The sequence below is a fragment of the Nycticebus coucang genome, chromosome 8 (assembly GCF_027406575.1).
Source record: "Nycticebus coucang isolate mNycCou1 chromosome 8, mNycCou1.pri, whole genome shotgun sequence".
NCBI classification, from domain to species: Eukaryota; Metazoa; Chordata; class Mammalia; order Primates; family Lorisidae; genus Nycticebus; species Nycticebus coucang.
The window spans coordinates 108,877,878-108,901,997 of record NC_069787.1 but is presented as its reverse complement, the minus strand read 5'-3'; the positions used below and the strand labels follow the sequence as shown (position 1 = coordinate 108,901,997).

The window sequence follows — 24,120 nt, the reverse complement described above, 5'->3', positions numbered from 1 at the left end:
TACCAGTTGCAGGTGATAGAAACCCTACTCAAAACAACTTCAGGCAAAAATTGGAATGTGATGACTCACATAACTGAAAATTCTTGTAATACTGGCTTCAAACTCTTCTGGATTTGGGGAATAAATGCTGATGTCGGGGGTCTAGACTCTTCTTTCCATCTTTTGACTCTATATGGTGGCATAATAGCCTTTGTTGGCCTTATGGTACTTATCTCAGAAGAAAAGAGGGAACTTTTCCTTTTTAGTATTTGTGTTTCAGACTCTATGGAGGAGCTTCGGTTGACCCTGCGTGGCCCATGTGCTTAGACGCTGTGGAGAATAAAACGGGATACAGTTAGTGGCCAGGCCTGGGGTCAGGAGCCTGCTCCTGCAGCCACAGCACAGTTGAGCTTCTAAGATTAACTTCCTGCTAGAACTACATGGGATGGATCATTTGCAAAATGAAGAAATGAAGAGTGACAAGATATTCATTGTAACTGGGGGTAAAATTGTTATCAAATAGTATCTAGTATCCAGTGCTATTCTAGAACAAAAATATAGATTTATGCTGATGTAAGTTGACCCAGTATATGATGAAGAATTTCAAATGCAATTTGAAGTATAATTTTTTGCCTTGTCAGTGAGTCTTTTAAAAAATATATAAGCTATAATACTTACTATAGAAAAATTAGAGAATATAAAGAAAAGGAAAAAAATAGCAAAATTTTGCCTGAAAAGACATCTGGTATATACATAAATGTGTATATATGGCAACAAAAATATATAGATATTGCATTTTTCAAATAACAGGTCACGTTGTTTTATAACCTACTAGTTAGCTTTAATCTCTGCGATGAATGTCTTTTCTTATTTTGGATACCTCTGTAACATCATTTTAAGTAACTATTTTATGTTACCTATTATATAAACATTATAACAGCCTCCTAATAATGGACATTATTTTCTTGGGGGGGGGACATTTTTGTTTATTTTTGCTCATTAATCATATTATTTCTGTGAGGCAAAGTCTTAAGAAATTACTGAGCCTAAGTTGTGTGTTTTTTTTTTTTTTTTTTTTTTATTGTTGGGGATTCATTGAGGGTACAATAAGCCAGGTTAGTTGTGTGTTTTTTATTTATTTTTATTTTTTTTTGTAGAGACAGAGTCTCACTTTATGGCCCTCGGTAGAGTGCCGTGGCCTCACACAGCTCACAGCAACCTCCAACTCCCGGGCCTAAGCGACTCTCTTGCCTCAGCCTCCCAAGCAGCTGGGACTACAGGCGCCCGCCACAACGCCCGGCTATTTTTTGGTTGCAGTTTGGCCGGGGCCGGGCTTGAACCCGCCACCCTCGGTATATGGGGCCGGCGCCTCACCGACTGAGCCACAGGCGCCGCCCTAGTTGTGTGTTTTTTAAAGAGATTTTGACTAATGTTGCTAAACTGCAATTGTACAGATTTATATACATGTTTACTAGTGGTATATGAGAATGCCATTTCTCTTTATTTTCTTTGCCAGTCTAATCAACAAAAAATGGTATACAATTTATTACATTTCTCAGATTGCTAGTTAGGATAGACTAGCATTCTTTATCTTTATTGGTCTTTTGAAATGCTCTTTTGTAAATTGTGTTGGGGTGGAAGTGTTGGAAGCCATCCCCATGTGAATAAGAACCCATGTTTGAATATTGATTTGCTATTAACAAACATAATCACAGCTTAAGGCATAATCATTTGATCCAAGGAGGTTTTTGAGTGTGTGTGCATGTTTTCTCCTCTCCGTTTTGTAGTGACTCATCCAAAATCTCCGGACCTGTGAAAGATAGAGCCTAGTTTTTATCATAGACCATTTCACTCTGAATCCTATTTTTTGTTCAATTATGTTAGGTCAGTCAGAAGTATTAAATGTTAGTAAAATTACAGTATTATAGAATATGATTTGATTCTTGAAAATTGGTCTCAGGAACTTTTATTCAATAGACATTTAATGATTGCTTGTAGTATGCAACACAGTATCAGAATACCAGATAGTGTTCCACTTTAGTAACCATTTTACTGTCCATATGTATCTTATAACATCATTTTGTGTATCTTAAATCTACATAGTAAAATTTACTTTTAAAAAAATTGATGGGCAGCGCCTATGGCTCAACAGGGTAGGGCACTGGCCCCATATGCCGGAGGTGGCTGGGTTTAAACCCAGCCCCGACCAAAAACTGCAAAAAAAAAAATTGATGAAAAGATGAATACCCCACATAGAAGACTTTTTTCAGGATTTGTTTAGGCAAAAAGTTTAATATGAATTCATTTTTTTCTCTTCTTGGTGAAAGACTGGTCCTTTTTAAATAGGTAGAATAAGGAAAGAGTAGCAGATTTTTTTTTTTTTTTTTTAGTTTTTGGCTGGGGACAGGTTTGAACCCACCACCTCCAGTATATGGGGCCATCACGCTACTCCTTGAGCCACAGGTGCCACCCAAAGTTTCTTTTTTTTTTTTGGAGACAGAGTCTCACTATGTTGCCCTTGGTAGCATGCCATGGCATCACAGCTCACAGCAACCTCCAGCTCTTGGGCTTAGGCGATTCTCTTGCCTCAGCCTCCTGAGTAGCTGGGACTACAGGCGCCCAGCTATTTTTTGTTGCAGTTTGGCCCAGGGCCAGGTTGAAACCCACCACCCTCAGTATATGGGGCCGGTGCCCTACTCACTGAGCCACAGGCACCGCCCCCAGCAAATACTTTTTAATGCTTTTCCTAGCCAACTTTTTCTACTCTCACATAATGTAGTTTTTCTTTTAATCTTTAAAGTACAAGTGTTTATGATAGCAGAGATTAATACATATTTTGAAATTTTCATTAATGTTTGGTCACTATTTATATAAGCTTTAAATGCAAACATCTTCCATACATCTATGAGAGCAAAATTAGCATGTAGTGTTAACTAGAGTTGATTTTTCTTTTTAGAGCTATAACTTGTTGGTTATTAAGGTGCAGGTATACAGCTGCTTAAAAAGTTTCTAAATTTGAGGCTGGGCTCACACCTGTAATCCTCACACTCTGGCAGGCTGAGGTGGGTGGATTGCCTGAGCTCATGGGTTTGAGACCAGCTTTGAGCAAGAACGAGACCCTGTCTCTAAAAATAATTGGGTGTTGTGGCGGGCACCTGTAGTCCCAGCTACTCAGGAGACTGAGGCTATAGAAATTGCTTGAGCCTAGGAGTTTGAGGTTGCTGTGAGCTGTGATGCCATGGCACTCAACTGAGGGTGACAAAGGGAGACTCTGTCTCAAAAAAAAAGTTTCTAAATTTGTTTGCTGTTTCAATCGGAAGAAATTGGACAGTAAGAGCAGGTGTTTAGGCTCAGTGCCCATAGCTCAGTGGGTAGGGTGCCAGCCACATACACCGAGGCTGACCAGTTTGAACCTGGCCTGGCCTGTCAAACAACAATGGCAACTACAATAAAAAAATAGCCAGGCACTGTGGTGGGCCTTTAATCCGAGCTATTTGGGAGGGTGAGGCAAGAGAATAGCTTAAGCCCAAGAGTTTGAGGGTGCTATGAGCTATGATGCCATGGCACTATGTGGGGGGCGACATAGTTTGACTGTCTCAAAAAAAAAAAAAAAAGAGCAGGTGTTTAATCATAACAGTAACTCAGAAACTGAACTCTCTACTGTGAAAATGTGGTTTTAGTTGAGGTTTCTGCCGTTATTGCTGTATAGTAACAAAAAAGTATGAGCTTATCCTTTTGAAGTTACTATAATACACATATTAAGCATGGAATATTTTATAGGCTGTCTTTGCCTTCTTTGCTTTCCTTTAAAAGTAGAACATCAACAAGTTTTAAGTTTCTCTTCTTTTTTTTTTTTTTTTGTAGAGACAGAGTCTCACTTTATGGCCCTCGGTAGAGTGCCGTGACCTCACACAGCTCACAGCAACCTCCAACTCCTGGGCTTAAGCAATTCTCCTGCCTCAGCCTCCCGAGTAGCTGGGACTACAGGCGCCCACCACAACGTCCGGCTATTTTTTGGTTGCAGTTCAGCTGGGGCTGGGTTTGAACCCGCCACCCTCGGTATATGGGGCCGGCGCCTTACAGACTGAGCCACAGGCGCCGCCCCTTAAGTTTCTCTTCTTTTTATAGCAGATTTTAAAAAGGGCATACACATAATGTTACTGTAAGCTCTTTAGCAAATGTTCAGGAACTTGAATATTTGACATTGATATTTGTGAACAACTCTGGAGAGCCATGACCTGGTTTTTGTTGCACATTTTTTTTTTCAAAGAGTTAACTTCACTCCTAATCGAATGTTTCTAAGATGCTAGACAGAGTTAAGTATCTGCACCATTATCTACATAGAATTAAGTAGCTATTTTATAAGTGTCTTAGTCTCAGCTGCCGTCATAAAAATTTCATGTTATGGGCGGCGCCTGTGGCTCAGTCGGTAAGGTGCCGGCCCCATATGCCGAGGGTGGCAGGTTCAAACCCGGCCCCGGCTGAACTGCAACCAAAAAATAGCTGGGCGTTGTGGCGGGTGCCTGTAGTCCCAGCTACTCGGGAGGCTGAGGCAAGAGAATCGCTTAAGCCCAGGAGTTGGAGGTTGCTGTGAGCTGTGTGAGGCCACGGCACTCTACCGAGGGTGGTACAGTGAGACTCTGTCTCTACAAAAAAAAAAAAAAAAAAAAAATTTCATGTTATTAGATGCCAGACACAGATTTGCATTAGAACTGCCCGTCTGATGTGAATATGTAGAAATGTTTCTACTACCATACCTTTTGACAAAAAAGCTATTAAAGCATTTGAATTACAAAATTATGAAATAATTAGCTCTAACATGAAATTGTGAAATATCAAATGAGTGCTTATGAAGAATATATGATGTTAAAGGTAAGTTGGTGATTTTAGGGCGGTGCCCGTAGCTTAGTTGGTAGGGTGTCGGCCACATACACTGCGGCTGGCAGGTTTAAATCTGGCCCCGGCCAGCTAAAAAACAACACTGGCAACTGCAACAACAACAACAAAAAATAGCCAGGTGTTGTGGTGGGCACCTGTAGTCCCAGATACTTGGGAGGCTGAGGCAAGAGAATCGCCTAAGCCCAAGAGTTTGAAGTTGCTGTGAGCTATGATGTTATGGCACTCTACTGAGGGTGAATCTTAAGGCTCCGTCTCAAAAAAAAAAAAAAAAAGAGGCTTGGCGCCTGTAGCTCAGTAGCTAGGGCGCCGGCCCCATACACTGGGGCTGGTGGGTTTGAACCTGGTCTAGGCCTGCTAAACAATGACAACTGCAAAAAAAAAGTAGCCAGGCATTGTGGTGGGCACTTGTAGTCCCAGCTACTTGGGAGGCTGAGGCAAGAGAACCATTTAAGTCCAGGAGTTGGAGGTTGCTATGAGCAGTGACACCATGACATTCTACTGAGGGCGACATAGTGAGACTCTGTCTCAAAAAAAAAAAAAAAAGTTGGTGATTTTAAAAGATAAGACAAGTACACAGATAGAAAGTTATAAAACTTTGTGTGCTTTAAAAATCTTTTCAGAGCCAGGTACAGTGCCTCACATCTATAATCTAGGAGGCTGAGGCAGGAGGATTGCTTGAGCTCTGGAATTTGAGGCCTGCCACAGCAAGAACAAGACCTTTTCTCTACTAAAAATAGAAAAATTAGCCAGCCATGGTGGTGCATACTTGTAGTTCTAGCTACTCTGGAGATTGAGGCGGGCGGATGGCTTGAGCCCAGGACTTAGAGGCTGCAGTGAGGTAGGATGATACCACTGCACTGTACCTTGGGTGGCACAGCAAGACTCTATCTCAACAAATAAAAAAAATTTCAAAAATCTGATATATAGCATTATAAGGATAGTTAAAAATAATGTATACTTATAATTTACCAAGAGGATAGATCTTAAATTGAATCTTCATACATACACGTACTCATACACACAGTGTTAACCAAGTGTGTCAGCTTGATTGTGGTGATTATTTCACAGTGTATGTGTACATTAAGACATCAAGCTGTGGCTCGGTGCCTGTAGCTCAGCGGCTAGGGCGCCAGCCACATACATCAGAGCTGAGGGATTGAATTCAGCCCAGGCCTGCCAAACAACAATGACAACTACAACCAAAAAGGAGCCGGGCATTGTGGCGGGTGCCTGTAGTCCCAGCTACTTGGGAGGCTGAGGCAAGAGAATCGCTTAAGCCCAAGAGTTGGAGGTTGCTGTGAGCTGTGACACCACGGCTCTACCGAGGGTGACATTGTAAAATTCTGTCTCAAAAAAACAAACAAACAAAAAAACCCCCCAAAACCCACATCAAGTTGTATGTCTAATTTTTATATATCAGTGATATCTCAATAAAGGTGGTTAAAAAAATCCTTTCAGTGTGATAGTCCCTTGAAAGAATGTTTGAGGTAACAAACTACAAACACATAATGTTACAAGTTTGCATAGTGTAACAAACTGGTGATGTTTCAAGATTAGGGATCTCCAGTGCTTGAAGGAATAATTTAATATTAATAACAGAGCCATTTATTGGATGTTTGCTTTGTGCCAAGTTTTCAAAAATGTAGGGTTTTCTCCCTTTAGCCTTCATAATATAGTTCTAAAATTCTGTTTGATAATATTATTATATTCAGCTCTGTGATGCCAAGTAGTACAGTGGCCATTACCTTGAATGACATAAATTATCCACTGGTGAATTTATAAAGACACTTGCTCTGGGTAGTCTCTCAAGTGTAACATTAATAGGTAGTGATTGTTAACATAGATTGAGCAGTAGGTGCCAAGTACTGTGCCATAGGCTTCATATGAATTAACTCATTTAAATTTTATAACAACCTGAATTAGTAAGTACTGGTATCACCCTCCAATTTGCAGATGAGGAAATTGCATGACTTGACCAAGGCCACACACCTATTAGGCTTCATGAGCCAGAACATGAACCCAAGCAGTCAGACTTGAGGCCGATGCACTTCACTTCTGCATTGTGGTATTAATGGTCTTTATTTGATTCTTTACCTGTCATCGTATTGAATGCATTGTAGATAGTAGTGAAGAACAGTGAAAACGTAAGGCAGCAGTGAGGAGGAAATTTTGAAATATCTATTGGCAGCTTCATATCTGCCACATCACTTGATTACAAAACATGCCTAAAATCTGTAGATCTTGGTTCTGCTTATACGAAATAGTATTTCATTAATTTTTATCTTTTTTTAAAGAGACAGAGTCTCACTTTGTTGCCCTTGGTAGAGTGCCATGGCGTCACAGCTCTCAGCAACCTCCAACTGTTGGGCTTAGGCAATTCTCTTGCTTCAGCCTCCCGAGTAGCTGGGACTACAGGCGCCCGCCACAACGCCCAGCTATTTTTTTTTTTGTTGTTGCAGTTTTTCCAGGGCCAGGTTCGAACCTACCACCCTCAGTATATGGGGCCTGCGCCCTGCTCACTGAGTCACAGGTGCTGCCCCATTAATTTTTATCTTAAGCTAGACATTTAATATTTTTCCCATTTCAAGCAATATGACAACATTTTATTTTTAGTAACAATAAAATGGTTGATATAATTAATTTTATGTGGTTATATGAGATATTTGATATGGACATCTGGTAGAAGGTATAAAATAGCTTATTAAGTGATCACATAATACTTAAATCTTATTTTTAACTTCTTACACTGTCTTATTCAGGTTGGTTTGACTTCCACAAATGCAGAAATAAGAGAATTCATAGATCAAAATCTCAGTCCAACTAAAGGTAAGGATTGTTGAATAAAAATTTTCTGAGTTAAGCTAATTTTATTGTATTTTTGTAAAATACGAAGCTGCATGGATTCCTTTATGTATAATATTAGTTAAGTGACATTAGCATATCATATGTATAACAATAGTTATATGACATTAGTGTGCTGTGCCATGCTGGATAACTTGTATTAAGTCAGTTACCTCTAAGAAGCTGGGGGTTTTGAGTGTGATTTTTTTTCTCTTTCCTAAGAGATCTCTGAGATCTTTGATCAATGATCTTATTACAGAAGGTAGGAGCAGAGTGTATGCCAATACAAATAGCTATGAGGGAAATGGCTTCATCAAAGGGCTTATGTCTAAAGTGGAAGATGTACTCTGGAGAGAAGTCTATAGAAGCTACATTTTAATATTAACATGTCTAGCTTAATAATATGTGCTGGGACTTATTCTGGGAGTTTAAGTATGTATTGTTAGGCCATTTAAGAGTTACTTCGAGACTGATACTTCTCAGATTTTTTTTCACATGATGGCATACATAAAAAATGATGCCAGTGTTTGAGTGTACACGGGCTAAACAGAAGGGCTCTTAGGAGTGAGCTAACTGGAAGCTCCAGCTGCTCAGACCACTCCTGACTGCCCTGAGGACTGAAGGGATCAGTATCTTAGGATACCAAAGCTTATTTACAACAGATAGTTGGGAATCTTTGCTCTAATAAAATGTAATATTCAGATCAAAGGAGGAAGCTGGGAACCATAAGCTTGGTATAGATACTGGAAACACAAACATTGTAACATAATCATTTGTACCCTCATGTTAATCCCCAAATGAAAAAAATAAATATAGAAAACTTTATCAAGTAGTGTGATGGGGATAAGGGAGTGATGCAACAGTCTTGAAAATAGGAAGGGAGAGGATAACAAGTCATAAAGGGGAAGGGTGACACAGAAAAATGCCTTCATTGGGTAGAAGACAGGCCCGGTTCAGTGGCTCATGCCTATAATCCCAGCACTCTGTCTGGCTGAGACAGGAACATGGCTTGAGGACTAGCTTGAGCAAGAGTGAGACCTTCGTCTCTACCAGAAAAACTAAAAAAAATAAATAGAAAAATTAGCTGGATGTGGTAGTATGTGCCTATAGTCCCAGCTTCTCAGGAGGCTGAGGCAGGAGTATCCGTTGAGGCCAGGAGTTTGAGGTTGCATTGAGCTATGATAGTGCCACTGCACTCTACCCAGGGCAACAGAGTGAACCTCTGTCTTTTAGAAAACAAAACAAAAACACAAAGGAAGAGAATGAGGGTTTCGGTGAGGAAGGTTGTCTTTGATGGGAGATTAGGCATCTGAAGGGTAAGAAAGCTAGTTAGAAAGGTCAGCCTTGCATGTATGTTAATAACAATGAAGTTTATTTACAAAGTAAAACTTCCTCAGTTTGCTTAACATCATAAAACATATACAAAAGGTGGAGATAGAGAATTATTTAAAAGATAAAGACTAATTTAGAAATATCTATTTTTTTTAAGACAGGGTCTTACTGTGTTGCCCAGGCTCCTCTCAAACTTCTGGGCTTAAGCAATCTCCCACCTCAGCCTCCTAAGTAGCTGGGACTAATGGCATGTGCCAGTAGCCCAGCTGAAATAGCTATATATTTTAAAAGAAAATTGTTACTTTTCTTTGAGCTGTTGGCTGATGATAGCAGAAGGAACTTAACATTAAATGAATCAACACAATTTGGAAAACAAAGTGTAAACTTTTTTTAAATTGGTGAAATTCAGGTAATATTTATTATAGACCCAAGATGAGAGTTGAATTGAAAGTAAAACATAGAAAAGTATTTTTCTTAATTGAAATGATATGGCAATCACATTATAGCAAATTTTGAAAAATAGAAAAAAAATTCTAAGTCCAGATAGATGCCTCACACTTGTAATCTTAGCATTCTGGGAGGTTGAGGTGGGTGGTTTGCTTGAGCTCAGGAGTTCAAGACCAACCTGAGTAAGGGCGAGACCCAGACTCTACTAAAAATAGAAAAACTATAGCTGGGAGTTGTGGTGGGTGCCAATAGTCCCAGGTACTTGGAGGCTGAGGCAAAAGGATTGCTTAAGCAAGAGTTTGAGGTTTCTGTGACCTACAATGATGCCATGGCACTCTACCCAGGGTGACAGAGTGAGACTCTGTCTCAAAAAAAAAAAAAAAATACTATTATAATGCAATCTTTTTTTTTTGAGACAGAATCTCAAGCCGTCACCCTGGGTAGAGTGCTGTGGCATCAGAGCTCACAGCAACCTCAAACTCTTGGGCTTAAGTGATTCTTTTGCTTCAGCCTCCCAGGTAGCTGGGACTACAGGTGCCTGCCACAATGCCCGGCTCTTTTTTGGTTGTAGTTGTCATTGTTGTTTGGCAGGCTGGGGCTGGATTGGAACCTGCCAGCTCTGGTGTATGTGCCTGGCGCCCTAGCTGCTTGAGCTACAGGTGCTGAGCCAATTATAACACAATCTTTTCTTTTTTACTTATTGTTTTCATTTATTATATATTTGTGTTGTAGTTAAAAGTAGTATACACACACGCACAGAGTGTACAAAAAAGTGTATATACATTTTAAGAAAGGAAAAAACTGTATTAAAATTGTAATACTCAATTGACTTCTGTAATTACAAGAGGTGCTCAAGGGCAGCGCCTGTGGCTCAGTGAGTAGGGTGGCGGCCCCATATGCTGAGGGTGGCGGGTTCAAACCCAGCCCCGGCCAAACTGCAACAAAAAAAAAAAAAAAAAAAGAGGTGCTCAAATATAACTTGTATTCATCTCCTGATATCAGTATATATTGAGTATTACAATTATGTATGTAGTTTTATATTTTGCTTTTTTGACCAAATTAAAAAACACTTCCCTTATTTTGACAGTCTTCGTAAATACCATTCTTAGAACTTCATATTATTTCATTGTATATATGAATCATAATTTATTAAATATGTATCTATTGGCTTATTATTGGATATGTTAGTGTTTTTTGTTATTTTATATATATGATGTGTCTCTCTATATATGATGTAATGTATGCATACAATGTTGGCATCATCCATTTTACTTGTAGAGTTCTCTTTGGTGGTATCACTTTATTAAGGATAGGGAAAAAAGCAGAGTGTTTTTCCTGTTCACCTACACTATTCAACACAAAACACTTAGCCTCTGGTCACCAAAATATGTGGAGATTTCTACCCACTAGCAAGCATTCAATTGTGACACTATCGACCTGGAGAGAGCTTCGGATGCTACTAGTTAAGGGCTCAGCTCTGCAAGACTTTTCCCCACCTCACACGCTATTCATAAGCCCCATGTTGAGAACTGCACTTTTGACAGTATCAATTGGGGTTTCCCCAAGTCTCTATTCAGTTTGATTAATTTGCTAGAGCAGCTTACAGTACTGTAGCAGAAAAGAAATACATTTACTTATGTTTATCGACTAATTAACAAGGGGTGTAATAAGAATATAGATGAACAGTGAGGTGAAGAATTACCTAGGGAGGAGCGTCTATCCTCATGGAGTTGGGGCCTGCCACCCTCCCAGCATACAGATATGTTCACCAACCTGGAAGTGTGCCAAACCTCATAGTTCAGGGATTTTTATGGAGCCTTCGTCATGTAGGCATGATTAATTATTAACTCCATTTCCAGCCTCTCATCTCTTATGAATACAGGGTGTGATTGAAAACTCCAAACTTATAATCATGGCTTGATCTTTCTGGTGACCAGTCCCCATCCAGAAGCCCACCAAGAATCAACTCATTAGAACAAAAGACACTCTTGTCACCCAAAGAAATTCCAAGGGATTTAGGAACTCTGTGTCAGACACTCCTATCACTCAGAAAATTATAAAAGTCTTAGGAGTTCTGTATCAGGAAATGGGTCCAAAGACCATGTATTAGAACAAAAGATCCTCCTAGTATTCCTGTCTACGGAGGTATTTGTAACCAGGGCAGAGAATGAATATTAGAACAAGTGATTGTCCTAGCACCCGTATCAGTCAGGAAATTATAAGAGTTTTAGGAGCTCTGTACCTAGGACTAGGGGCGGACACCAGTGTGTGTGTGTGACACACACATACACACACACATACATATATATTTATATACATACATACACACACGGTTATGCATTGACTAATGACAGAGATACATTCTGGGATATGTGGGGCTAGGGGCAGACACCAGTATATACACGCACACACAACATACACACATACACACACATAGGTCAGTTATGCATTGACTAATGACAGGGATACATTCTTGGATATGTGTTGTTAGGCAATTTCATTGTTGGGCAAATATCATAGAGAGAACTTATACTTAGATGGTATCACCTATTATGCACTTTGGCTGTATAGCCTGTATTGCTCCTAGGCTACAAACCTGCACAGCATGTCACACTACTGATTGCTATAGGTAATTTTAACACAATGGTAAGTATCTAACATATCTAAACAGAGAAAAGGCACAGCAAAAATGTAGTATTCTAATTTTATGGGACCACCATCATATATGCAATCTCTCATTGACTGAAATGTCATTATATAGTGTATTTCTCCTTATTTCGTGTACTTCTTTTTTGTTTGTTTTTTAGCTTTTCAGAGACCCTTGCATAAGAATTTTGGAATCAGCTTGCCAGTTTTTTGTAGAAAAAAAAAATACTAGCTGGGATTTGGGTAGGATTTGTATTGAATCTGTAGATCTGTTGGGGAATTATTGCTACCTTACCAATATTAAGTCTTCCAACCCATAAACATGGATGCCTTTCCGTTTATTTAAGTCTTCCTTAATTTCTTTTGACAATGTTTTATAATTTTCAGGGTATACATCTTATACTTAGGTTGTTAAATTTGTTCCTAGGTGTTTTATTCTTTTTTCATGCTTTTTAAAAGTAAATTGTTAAGCTAAAAGTATAAAACTCTTGGGAGAAAATACAGGTATAAATATTCAGTGATTTCTTAGATAAGACACCAAAAGCACAGAGACAAAAGAAAAAGTCAATAAATTGGGCTTCATCAAAATTAAAAATTTTTGTTCTTCAAAGGATGTTGTATTACCCCGTTTTCCCGAAAATAAGACAGTGTCTTATATTAAGGTTTGCTCCCAAAGACGCACTAGGTCTTATTTTCAGGGGACGTCTTATCTTTCCTGTAAGTAGGTCTTATTTTCGGAGGATGTCTTATTTTCGGGGAAACAGAGTAGTCACTCCGGTTGCTATAACAAAATGGCTTAAACAACAAAAATGTAGTTGTATGGGCTGGTGAGTACAAGGTTAAGGTGCTGGCCAATTCAGTGAGCCCTGTTTCTGGCTTGTGGATGGCTACTTTCTCAGCATGTCCTCACATAATGGGCAGAGAACACAAATGATCAGTATGCACAGGAAAAGATGCTCAACATCATTAGGAAAATAAAAATCAAAACCACAGTGACTTCACATCCATTAAGCTGGCTAGAATAAAAAAAGACAGGTAATGACAAGTGTTGGCAAGTAAAAGGAGAAATGAGAATCCTCATGCAGTGGGAATGTAAAATGGTGCAGCTGCCCAGGATCACACCTGTAATCCTAGTACTGCGGAGGCGAGGCAGGTGGATCAGGAGTTCAAGACCAGCTTGTGGAAGAACAAAGCCCTGTCTTCAAACTAGCCAGGCTTTGTGTGTGTGTGTGAGGTTCCTGTAGTCCCAGCTACTTGGGAGGCTGAGGCAAGAGGATTGTTGGAGCCCAAGAGTTTGAGGTTGCTATGAACTGGTGATGCCATAGCATCAGAGGCGACAAAATGAGACTCTTGTCTCAAAAAAATAAAATAAAATAAAAATAAATAAATAAATAAATAAAATGGTGCAGCTGCTTTGGAAAATGGTCTGGCACATCCTCAAACAGACATAGAGTTACCATATGATTCAGCAGTTCTACACTTAGGACTATACATAAGAGAATTGAAACCGTGGTTACTTAAAAACTTCTAGCAGCATTATTCATAATAGCCAAGAAGTGGAAACAATCAGCTGTCCATCAGCTGGTGAATGGTTACACAAAGTGTTGTCTATCTATACTACAATGTAATACTATAGAGCAATGAAAAGGAATGAAGTACTGATTCATGTTACAACTTGGATAAACCTTGAAAGCATTGGCTTGGTGCCTGTAGCTCAGTGGGTAGGGCACTGGCCACATATACCGGGACTGGTGGGTTCAATCCCAGCCCAGGCCTGCTAAACAACAATGATGGCTACAACAAAAACAGCCGGGTATTGTGGCGGGTGCCTGTATTCCCAGCTACTTGGGAGGCTGAGGCAAGAGAATCGCTTAAGCCCAAGAGTTGGAGGTTGCTGTGAGCTGTGATGCCCTGGCACTCTACCAAGGGCGACATAGTGAGACTCTGTCTCAAAACAAACAAACAAAAAACCTTGAAAGCATTATGGTAAGTAAAAGAAGCCAGATAAAGGCCACATATTGTTTGATTCCTTTTATGCAAAATGTCCAGAGTAGGCAGATTCATGTAGGCAAGAGTATGTAGGTACATCGTTGCCAGGAACAGGCTTGGGAAAATGGGGGGAGCAGAATAGGGAGTGACTGCTAATAGCTATCATTATTAAAAATTGTGGTCAAGGCAGTGCCCATAGCTCAGTGGGTAGGGCGCTGGCCACATATACCCAGGTCACAGGGTTCAAACCCAACCTGGGCCAGCTAAACAACAATGACAACTGCAATAACAACAACAAAAAATAAACAGTCTTACTTAAAAAAAAATTGTGGTCAAATATAAATGATGTATTTATCATTTTAACCATTTTTAAATGTATGATCCATTGGCATTAAATATATTCACAGTGTTGTATAACCATTACTACTTCTATGCCAAAAACTTTGTACGCAGTATGTAATAGCTCCTCGTACTCCCCTCACCCTAGCTCCCAGTAGAATTCATTCTACTTTCTGTCTCTATGACTTTGCCTATTCTAGGTGCCTTATATAAGCGAACTCATCCAATTTTTTTTTTTTTTTGAGACAAAGTCTCCCTCTGTTACTCTGGATGGATTGCAGGGGCGTCCTCTTAGCTCACTGCACCCTCCAACTCCTAGGTGTGAGAGATCCTCCAGCCTCAGTCTCCTAAGTAGCTGAGACAATAGGCGCATGCTACCATGCCTGGGTAATTTTTCTATTTTTAGTAGAGGTGGGGTCTAAATCTTGTTCAGGCTAGTCTGGAACTCCTAAGCTCAAACAATCCACCTGCCATGGCCTCCCAGAGTGCTAGTTTATAGGGGTGAGCCACTATTGCTGGCTATCCAATATTATTTTGTGTCTGGCTTACTTCACTTAACATAATATTGTAAAAGTCCATCCATGCTATAGCATATATCAAAATTCATCCCTTTCATGGTTGAATAATATTCCATTGTCTGTAGGTACCACACTTTGGTTATGTATTCATCTGTTAATGGATATTTGAGTTATTTCCCCCTTTCAGCTATGATGATAATTTTGCTCTGAATGTTTTTGTACGTATGTCTTTTTGAGTCCCTCCTTTTCAGTTCTTTTGGACATATACCTAAGAGTGGAATTGCTGGGTTATGTAGTAGTTGTTTAAACTTTTGAGTAATCAACACACTGTTCTCCACAGTGGCTGTACCATTTTACTTCCCCATCAGCAATGCATATCTTCACCAATACCTGTTATCCGTAGAACGTCTGTAAGTTGACCACCCAAGGGGCTGTAACAAATTGGTCAACAGAGAGAGATGGTCGACATAAGAAGCTAGGCCTACTATACTGATACATAGGTGCATGACTAGTCTGTGAAAATTAGGTCAACTTAAGGAAGTGGTCAATGTAAAGAGGTGACCAACTATGGAGATTTACTGTATTTGGGGGGGCGTTTAAAAAATTGTTAGTATGATAGCCAATCAAGTGGATGTGGAGTGTTCTCATTGTGTTTGACTTTCATTTTCTTTCTTTGCAGTTTTTGGCCAGGGCTGAGTTTCAACCAGCCACCTCCTGCATATGGGGCTGGCGCCCTACTCCGTTGAGCCTTAGGTGCCCCCCCAACTATCATTTTCTAATGACCAATAATGTTGAATATCTTTTTGTTTGCTTATTGGCTATTTCTTCTTTTGAGAAATGTCTATTCAAGTCTTTAGACTATTTTTGAATTGGATTGATTGCTTTTTTGTTGTTGAGTTTTACAAATTCTTTACATATTCTAAAGATTAATCTCTTATCAGATATATGATTTGTGAATATTTTCTTCCATTCAGGTTGTCTTTTTACTCTCTTGATAATTAGCCTTTGAGAAACGAAAGTTTTTAATTTTTATGATTTATTCACGTATTTATTGTTGTTGCCTTGTTTTACTGGCATATCCATGAAATTGTTGCTAAATCCAGTGTCAGCCTGTTTTTCACCTCCCAGGTGATGGGGCTCATATCTGTAATCCTAGCACTTTGGGAGGCTAAGGCAGGAGGATCGCTTGAACCCAGGAGTTTGAGGTTGCAGTGAGCTATGATGCCACCACTATGGAAAATAGTACAGGGATACCTCAAAAAACTAAACGTAGATCTACGATTTTGTACAGCAATTCCACTACTGGGTATTTACCCAAAGGAAAAAAGACATTCTATAAAAAAGATACTTTCACTTGAATGTTTATAACAGCACAGTTCACAATTGCAAAGATGTGGAAACAATCCAAGTGCCCATCAATATATGAGTGGATTAACAAAATTTGGTATATGTATACCATGGAGTATTACTTGGCCATAAAAGCAAATGGTGAACTAATACCTTTTGTAACAACCTTGATGGAACTGAAGACCATCTTCCTAAGTGAAGTATCACAGGAATCTAAAAAAAAAAAAAATACCAATGTGCTCACTTTTAAATTGGAAAAAATGCTCAACATGCATGTGCACATATGGTAGTAAAATTCAATGGAAATCAAGCAGGTGGGGAAGGTGGGAATGGATAAATTCACACTTAATAAATACAATGTACACTATCTGGGGGATGGACAAAATTACAACCTTGACTTAAACTGTACAAAAGTGTATGTTGGCTGGGTGCAGTGGCTCATGCCTGTAATCCTAGCACTCTGGGAGGCTGAGGCAGGTGGATTGCTTGAGCTCAGGAGTTCGAGACCAGCTGGAGCAAAACAGAGACCCCGTCTCTACTAAAAGTAGAAAAACTGAGGCAAGAGGATTGCTTAAGCCCAAGAGTTGGAGGTTGCTGTGAGCTATGATGTCACAGCACTCTACCCAGGGCAACAGCTTGAAACACCGTCTCAAAAAAAAAAAAATGTAATGCACGTAGCCAAAAAATTTGCTTATTTATTATTTTTTTAAACTTCTTGAGCCATTGTAGTGTCTGGCTCTGACCTTTAACTTTTGGACGGTTTTATACTGGCAGATGTCTATTGTTTTGATCATGTGCACTACAGTTCTGAGAACTTATGTGGCAGGTCTGGTCTTATCTGGACAGATTGCCTCATTGTTTGCTTGTCTGGGAAAGTCTTTATTGCTCCCCCAATTAAGGAACTTAGTTTTGCAGGATACAAAATTCTAGGTTGGCCATTATTCTGTTTGAGAAGACTGATAAGGGAGCGCCAGTCCCTTCTGACTTGTAAGGTCTCATTTGAGAAGTCTGCAGTTAGTCTGATGGATTTTCCTTTGCAAATAAATTACCTGATGCTTTTTTACCTTATGGTTCATAGGTTTCCTTGTTAGTGTTAACTTTGACCAATCTGATGTGTATGTCATGGTGATTGTTTCCTGGTGGTGAATCTCTCAAGAGTCCATTGTGCTTCTAGTACCTGGATGTCAGATTTTTTAGTAAGACCTGGGAAATTTTCCTTAGGTATTCCTTCTAATAAGTTTTCCAGCCCATGTATTGTTGTGGGTGAGAAAGGACCACATGGCCAATTTAAAAGTGTCCAAATGGAGTCTTTATTAGCCAGCTGGCGGCTGTCTCCACAGTCCCAGAGACAGACCGTGAGAGAGCAGAGAGAGACTGTGAGAGAGCAGCCCCGACCAGTTGGGGGTCTGGGTTTTTATAAGGTAAGGGCATGGGGTAGGGGCTGGCTGAGCTGATCAAGCAAGCAGCTGGATTTTACAGCTGGTCTTCACAGAAGCAGACTTTGCAGGTGTGGTTAGCAGATAAATAAGCAATTTTTCAAAAGAAAATAAGTTCAGTAAGTTTTTATTCTGTTTCTTTATTCCTCCCTCCTCCCTCCGCCCTTGGTCTAAGGGAGTGATGTCATCTTTTCAGGGCCGCAGCAGCTTCAGGGAGTTCTTATCCCAGTTCCCCATCCCTCTCTCCTCCCTTGTCCCTGGTCTAAGGGGGTGGTGTCGCCATTTCAAGGCTGCAGCAGCTATTTCAGTATATTTTCTTCTTCTGCCTCAGGAATGCTTGTGATTCTTATGTTAGGACTTTTTACATAATCCCAAATTTCTTGTAGTTTTGTTCTGTCCTCTTTGTTCTTTTTTTTGTTTTGAGACAGAGTCTCACTATGTTGCCCTCAGTAGAGTGCTGTGGCATCACAGCTCACAGCAACCTCCAACTCTTAGGCTTAAACGATTCTCTTGCCTTAGACTCCCAAGTAGCTGGGACTACAGGTGCCTGCCACAATGCCCAGCTATTTTCATTGTTGTTGTTTAGCAGGCCCAGGCTGGGTTTGAACCCACCAGCCCCGGTACATGTGGCTGGTGCTCTAACCACTGAGTTATGGGCGCTGAGCCTCTCTGTTCTTTTTCTTTGACTGGCTACTTTACTTCAAAGGTGTTGTCTTCTAGCTCTGAGATTTTTCTGCCTGATCTAGGCTGTTTGTAAGGCCTTCCACTGTGTTTTGTATTTCCTCGAATGAATTTTTCATTTCCAAAAGCTCTGCTTGAGTTTTTAAAATAATTTTGCTTCTTCAGTGAGTTTTTCATTCATTTCTTACATTGTTTTTGTGGTTTCTTTGTATTATGTTTCTGTTTTTTCTTGTATTTGGTTGTGCTTCCTTGCAATCCGTGGTTGAAATTCTTTATCAGTCATTTTTGTTGGTTTCAGACTTATTGTTTTCTTTTGGGGGTGTCCTTTCACTCTGACTTTCCATGTATTCAGAAATCTGCCGATTCCTTCTCATCTGGAGCAGCTTTTGCTTACTTTTGAATTTTCTTTTGTTTAGATAATGGCATGCCAAATTTAATCTCTGAGACAGTGGATGGGGCTTGTGGGGTGAGTCTCAACCACATTGTGTGATTGAGCCAGTAAATGGAGTAAAAGGGCTTATAAATCGACCTCCCTGTCAGTAGGTGGCGCTTGAGGCAGGGTTGTTCTTGGGTCCTGTGACCGGTTCTAGTTTCTCAGGAGAAGCACTTGATTGCCCTAGGTGGTGGTTGGCGCCCTAGAACTTCAGGTGAGTCCTGATTTTCTTCCACAGCGGAGGTGGGTGGGTGGGTGCGTTGGGGGGGGTCTTGATAGAGTTGGATTGAGCGAGCCTGTCCCCGGCCTCCACAAAAGCTGCCCTTTTGAGTGAGCCTGCCCTCAGCCTCCCATTCAAAGGTCGGCTCCCAGCTGCTAGGCGAGGCCGCTAGGGAGGCGCTGCACTGGCCTCACCCAACCGGGAAGTCTGCTTGAGGAGGCATCGCCGTCTGAAATTCAGTCTGAAGTCTGAGCCGCTGAGGTCCGTCCAGGGGAGGGCGCCCCGCAAGCATGCTGTGGTTAGGACCCACATTGCATTGTCTCCCCAAGCTGTCCTCGAGGGTACCCTGGCCTCCAGGGACTAAGTCACGAACCTCTCAACTTGCCCCGGAGGAATGCTATTGAGACCTGCGGGCCTGTCCCGGGTCCCTGAAGATCAATCCTCACCGTGCCAGGGGGAGGCTCACTGGTCGTGAGTCGCCCACCGGGATGCCCAGGCAGACTCGCTATCCCTCCACCTCAGGGCATGCCCCGCGCTGATGGAGTCCCCGTCAGGCTGCATCCGGGAGGGCTAGCTGGCAGGGAGCTCAGCCTCAGGACCCCTCTGTCTACTGTGCCATCCTAGAGGAAAGGGCAGAACTCGGCTCTCTGTGGGAGCCCTGGGGTGGTGGATGTACCAGTAGAGGAGAAAAGCAGTTCCTGGTAGCGCTGGTTCAGTCCTCTCTTAGCAGCTACAGACAGGGCAAGAGAAGGGGATAAAAGATTATGAATGTTAGAAAGTTAGCGCTCAGATGGTCTCTGTTCCTCTCTCCAAAAGGCAGCCCACACAGAATATCCAGGCTGTGGGTGATGCACGTACTCTGGGCCCCACCGATGGCCTGTGGCTCCTGTATTCTGGACTGGAGTTGGGAAATGTTTGTGTAGTCACAAATGAGATGAAAAGGGAGGGGCTGAAGCTCTCTGGGGAGGACAAAGGTACCTGGTGGGTGAAGAAAAAATATTAATCTGAAATTAATAGAAAAAAGAAGCAGTCCTTTGCCTTCCTTCCTGGCTCAGGTCTGTAGTGATGGGAAGTGACCCCAAGGTTCCCAGTTCACTGGTGGCAGCCGTTTTGGGGTTTGTGAGGGTAGCAGCTTGAGAGCCCACTGACTGCCAGAGTTGTGGGAGAGTGAGAAAGAAACCTTTCCCCCTACCCTTGCCACTACCCTCCAAGCCTTGCAGGGGTTGATCTCGGCTGATGTCTTGCTCCTTTGTGTTCTGCTCATAACTTTTGGGATTTATCCTCACTGCCAGGTAATTGTCCAGGAGCTATTGGTTATTCATACTGCCTCAGCCACTTGTTAGCCATTAGGATGTCAGGGCCAATGCCACTTCCTGCCACATAGGCTGGATGACAGCTCCTCGGATGGCACCCACTGTTATTCTTTGTGTCTGTGATAACCACACTTGCTTAGTTTTTCATAGAAGCTAGTACAGTGTAGTAAGAACAAGCCCTGTGGAGGTCTAGGATGTAATCTTGGCTCCCTTTCTTATACCAATCAAATATGTGAATGTAAGCAATTTTATTTCTCTAAGCCACAATTCTACCTCTGCAATTATGCAGATAACAATGGAAGCATTGAGTGTGTAAGGATTAAATGAGGTATTGCCCATAAAGCAGTTAGTAAGATGGTTAGCATATAGTAAGCATTCATTCCGTGCTACTTTTCTTCTTGTTAATAATAATGATTTGTGGGGGTGGTGCCTGTGGCTCAGTGGGTAGGGCGCCGGCCCCATATACCAAGGGTAGTAGGTTCAAACCAAACCCTGCCAAACTGCAACCAAAAATAGCCAGGCGTTGTGGCTGAGGCAAGAGAATCGCCTAAGCCCATGAGTTGGAGTTTGCTGTGAGCTGTGACGGTGTGGCACTCTACTGAGGGCAATAAAGTGAGACTCTGTCTGTAAAAAAAAAATAAATAAAATAAATAATATGATTTGTTTAAAGAAGTGAGGAATAATGAGCCATACAGACCTACCAACACAAAAACATAATGTTTCTTCTAAGGATATGCAAAATCTTATGGCTTTGGCACTGTCTTTCACAGAGAGAAGTCTCACTCTGTTGCCCTGGGTAGAGTGCTATGGCATCATAACTCACAGCAACCTCTAACTCTTGAGCTTGAACAATCCTCTTGCCTTAGCCTCTTGAGTAGCTGGGACTACAGGCATCCGCCACAATGCCCAACTGTTTGTAGAGGTGGGGTCTCATCTTGTACAGGTTGGTTTCGAAGTCCTGAGCTCCAGGATCTACGTGCGTCGGCCTCCCAGAGTGTTAGTATCACAGGCGAGAGCCACTGTAACTAGTCTAGAGGAGAAGTTCTTAATTTTAATGAAGTCTGCCTGTCACTTTTTTTAAATGTATCATTCTTTTACTGTCGTATCTAAAAAAGTTATTGCTAAATTCAAGATCGCTTAGATTTTCCTCTTTACTTTCTTCTAGTTTATAATTATGCATTTTATGTTTAAGTTTGTGATCTATAAAAGTCATTGGCAAATCTAAGATCACTTAGATTTTCCTCTTTACTTTCTTCTAGTTTATAATTATGCATTTTTGTTTAAGTTTGTGATCTATTTTTGTAACGGGTATAAAATCTGTATCTAGATTTTTTTTTCATGTAGATATCTAGTTCACTTGGCCTCATTTGTTGAAAAGGCCATTTCTTTACTCTGAATTGTCTTTGTCCCAAAAGACTAGTTGACTACATTTGTATGGTTCTATTTCTGCACTGTCTATTCTATTCTGTTATCTGTTTTTCTATTTTTGCCACTACCACACTGTCTTGATTATTGTGGCTTCATAGAGACAAGGTTTTACTTTGTCACCTACACTGGAGCGCAGTGGTGTGATCACAGCTCACTGTAATGTAGAACTCTTTTTGTTTGTTTTTTTTATTTTTTTGAGACAGAGTCTCGCTCTGTCACCCTGGGTAGAGTGACATGGCATAGCTCATAGCAACCTCAAACTCTTGGGCTTGAGCAATCCTCTTGCCTCAGTCTCCCCAGTAGCTGGGACTACAGGTGCCCCCCATGATGCCTGCTAATTTTTTGATTTTTAGTAGAGATAAGGGTCTCTTGCTCAGGGTGGTTTTGAACTCCTGAACACAAGCAGTTCACACACCTCAGCCTCCCAGAGTGCTAGGATTGTAGGCGTAAGCCACCTTGCCCTGCCTAACCTAGAACTCTTGAGCTCAAGTGATCTTCCTGCCTCAACCTCCCAAGTCACTGAGACTACAGGTTCATGCCACCACACCTGGCAATTTTTTCTTATTAATTTTTTTTTTCTTTTAGAAATAAGGGTCTTGCTATATTGGCTAGGCAGATCTGGAACTCTTGGTCTCAAATGATCTTACCACCTCAGCCTTCCATGTTGCTGGGAGCCACCATGGTATCAGCCACTGTGTCTGGTGGTCTTATGTCTTCATTTCAAATTCAAATTTTTTATTGCTGGCACATAAGAAAGCAATCAACTTTTTTTTTTTTTTAACATAATGAAGATTCTATTTATTTACTGTTCACAAGCAAGCAAATAAGGTGTTGTGAATTATGACTTTCAGAATGAGAGGGGGATCAGTTATATGGAGAGACTTCTCTGCTAGTGGTAATGTTCCACTTGGTAACATGGATAGTGGGTACATAGATAATGTTCACTGTGGGTCATTCTTTCCAAGCACAATTATGACTTACGCATTTCTATGTATTCATATTAAACCTGAATTAAAATTTTACAGCATGACTATGTCTACTAAAAAACATATGCAAACCAGACTAGATATGATATAAAATGATATAAAAAAGGATGCCATTTTCTCACTCTTACTCTTTATTCTGTTGTTCAATGTGTTTATTTGTGCACAAAAAATACAAATGTTTCTAGAACTATATATTTTTTATCAATTTCTATCTACCTAATGCTTTTTAAAGGAGTATATCACATTCCATTCTATGAGTTCTTTTATATTCTTTTTTTTTTTTTTTTTGTAGAGACAGAGTCTCACTGTACTGCCCTCGGGTAGAGTGCCGTGGCGTCACACGGCTCACAGCAAACTCTTAACTCTTGGGCTTACGCGATTCTCTTGCCTCAGCCTCCCGAGCAGCTGGGACTATAGGCGCCCGCCACAATGCCTGGCTATTTTTTTGTTGCAGTTTGGCCGGGGCCGGGTTTGAACCCACCACCCTTGGCATATGGGGCCCGTGCCCTACTCACTGAGCCACAGGCGCCACCCTTATATTCTTTTCTATTACAATTCTCCTTGAAGCAATCAACTTTTGTATATTAACTTATATTCTGCAACCTTGCTATAATTTCTTATTAATTAGCTTTAGGTGTATGTTTTATTTCAAGTGGTTTTTAAAATTTCAATTTCCAGGGTTTTTTGCTAGTATGTAGTGATACAGTTTGTCTTGTAGCCTGCCACCATGAAAACTTCATTTATAATTCTAGTAGCTATTTTATGGATTCCTTAGAATATTCTGCATAAATGATTATGTGATCTGTGAATAAGGACAGTTTTACTTCTTATTTTCTAGTTGTATTTCTTTTTCTTTGCTAGTTTCACTCATTAGGATTTTAAGTGCAAGGTTTGATAGAAATGGTGACAGCAGAGATCCTTTCCTTGGGCTGGGTATGGTTCATACCTGTAATCCTAGCATTTGGGGAGGCCAAGGCGGGAGCTCAGGAGGTCGACACCAGCCTGAGCAAGGTGAGACACTGTCTCTATTAAAAATAGAAAAAAACAAAACAAAACAAAAACAAAAAACAGAGGCAAGGGGATAACTTGAGCCCAGAAGTTTGAGGTTGCTACCGAGGGCAGCAAAGTGAGACTCCGGTCTCAAAAAAAAAAAAAGAAAAAAGAAAAGAAAAGAAATCCTTTCTTTTTTCTGCATATTAAGAGGAAAGCTTTGGATCTTTTATTATTAGGTATGAAGTTAGCTGTTGAATTTTCATAGCTGCTTGCTCTCAGGTTGAGTAAGTTTC

The 24,120-nt window shown here is 40.7% G+C and overlaps 1 protein-coding gene across 7 annotated transcripts in view; it reads left to right on the top strand.

The window, feature by feature from the left end:
- TFDP2 (transcription factor Dp-2) overlaps positions 1–24,120 on the top strand; it is a 189,761-nt gene that overhangs the window by 47,935 nt on the left and 117,706 nt on the right. For 3 of the 7 annotated variants that reach the window (XM_053600762.1, XM_053600766.1, XM_053600761.1), the window contains exons 2-3: positions 6,832–6,943; positions 7,638–7,704. The exons of 1 other annotated variant lie outside the window; for it this stretch is intronic. Coding sequence is in view for 3 of the 6 variants with exons in the window: in XM_053600757.1 (XP_053456732.1) it covers positions 7,638–7,704 (67 nt within the window). In the remaining 3 variants the exon portion in view is untranslated. The remainder of the gene's footprint in view (positions 1–6,831; positions 6,944–7,637; positions 7,705–24,120) is intronic. 3 more of the 7 variants (XM_053600757.1, XM_053600756.1, XM_053600765.1) reach the window with 1 other exon arrangement.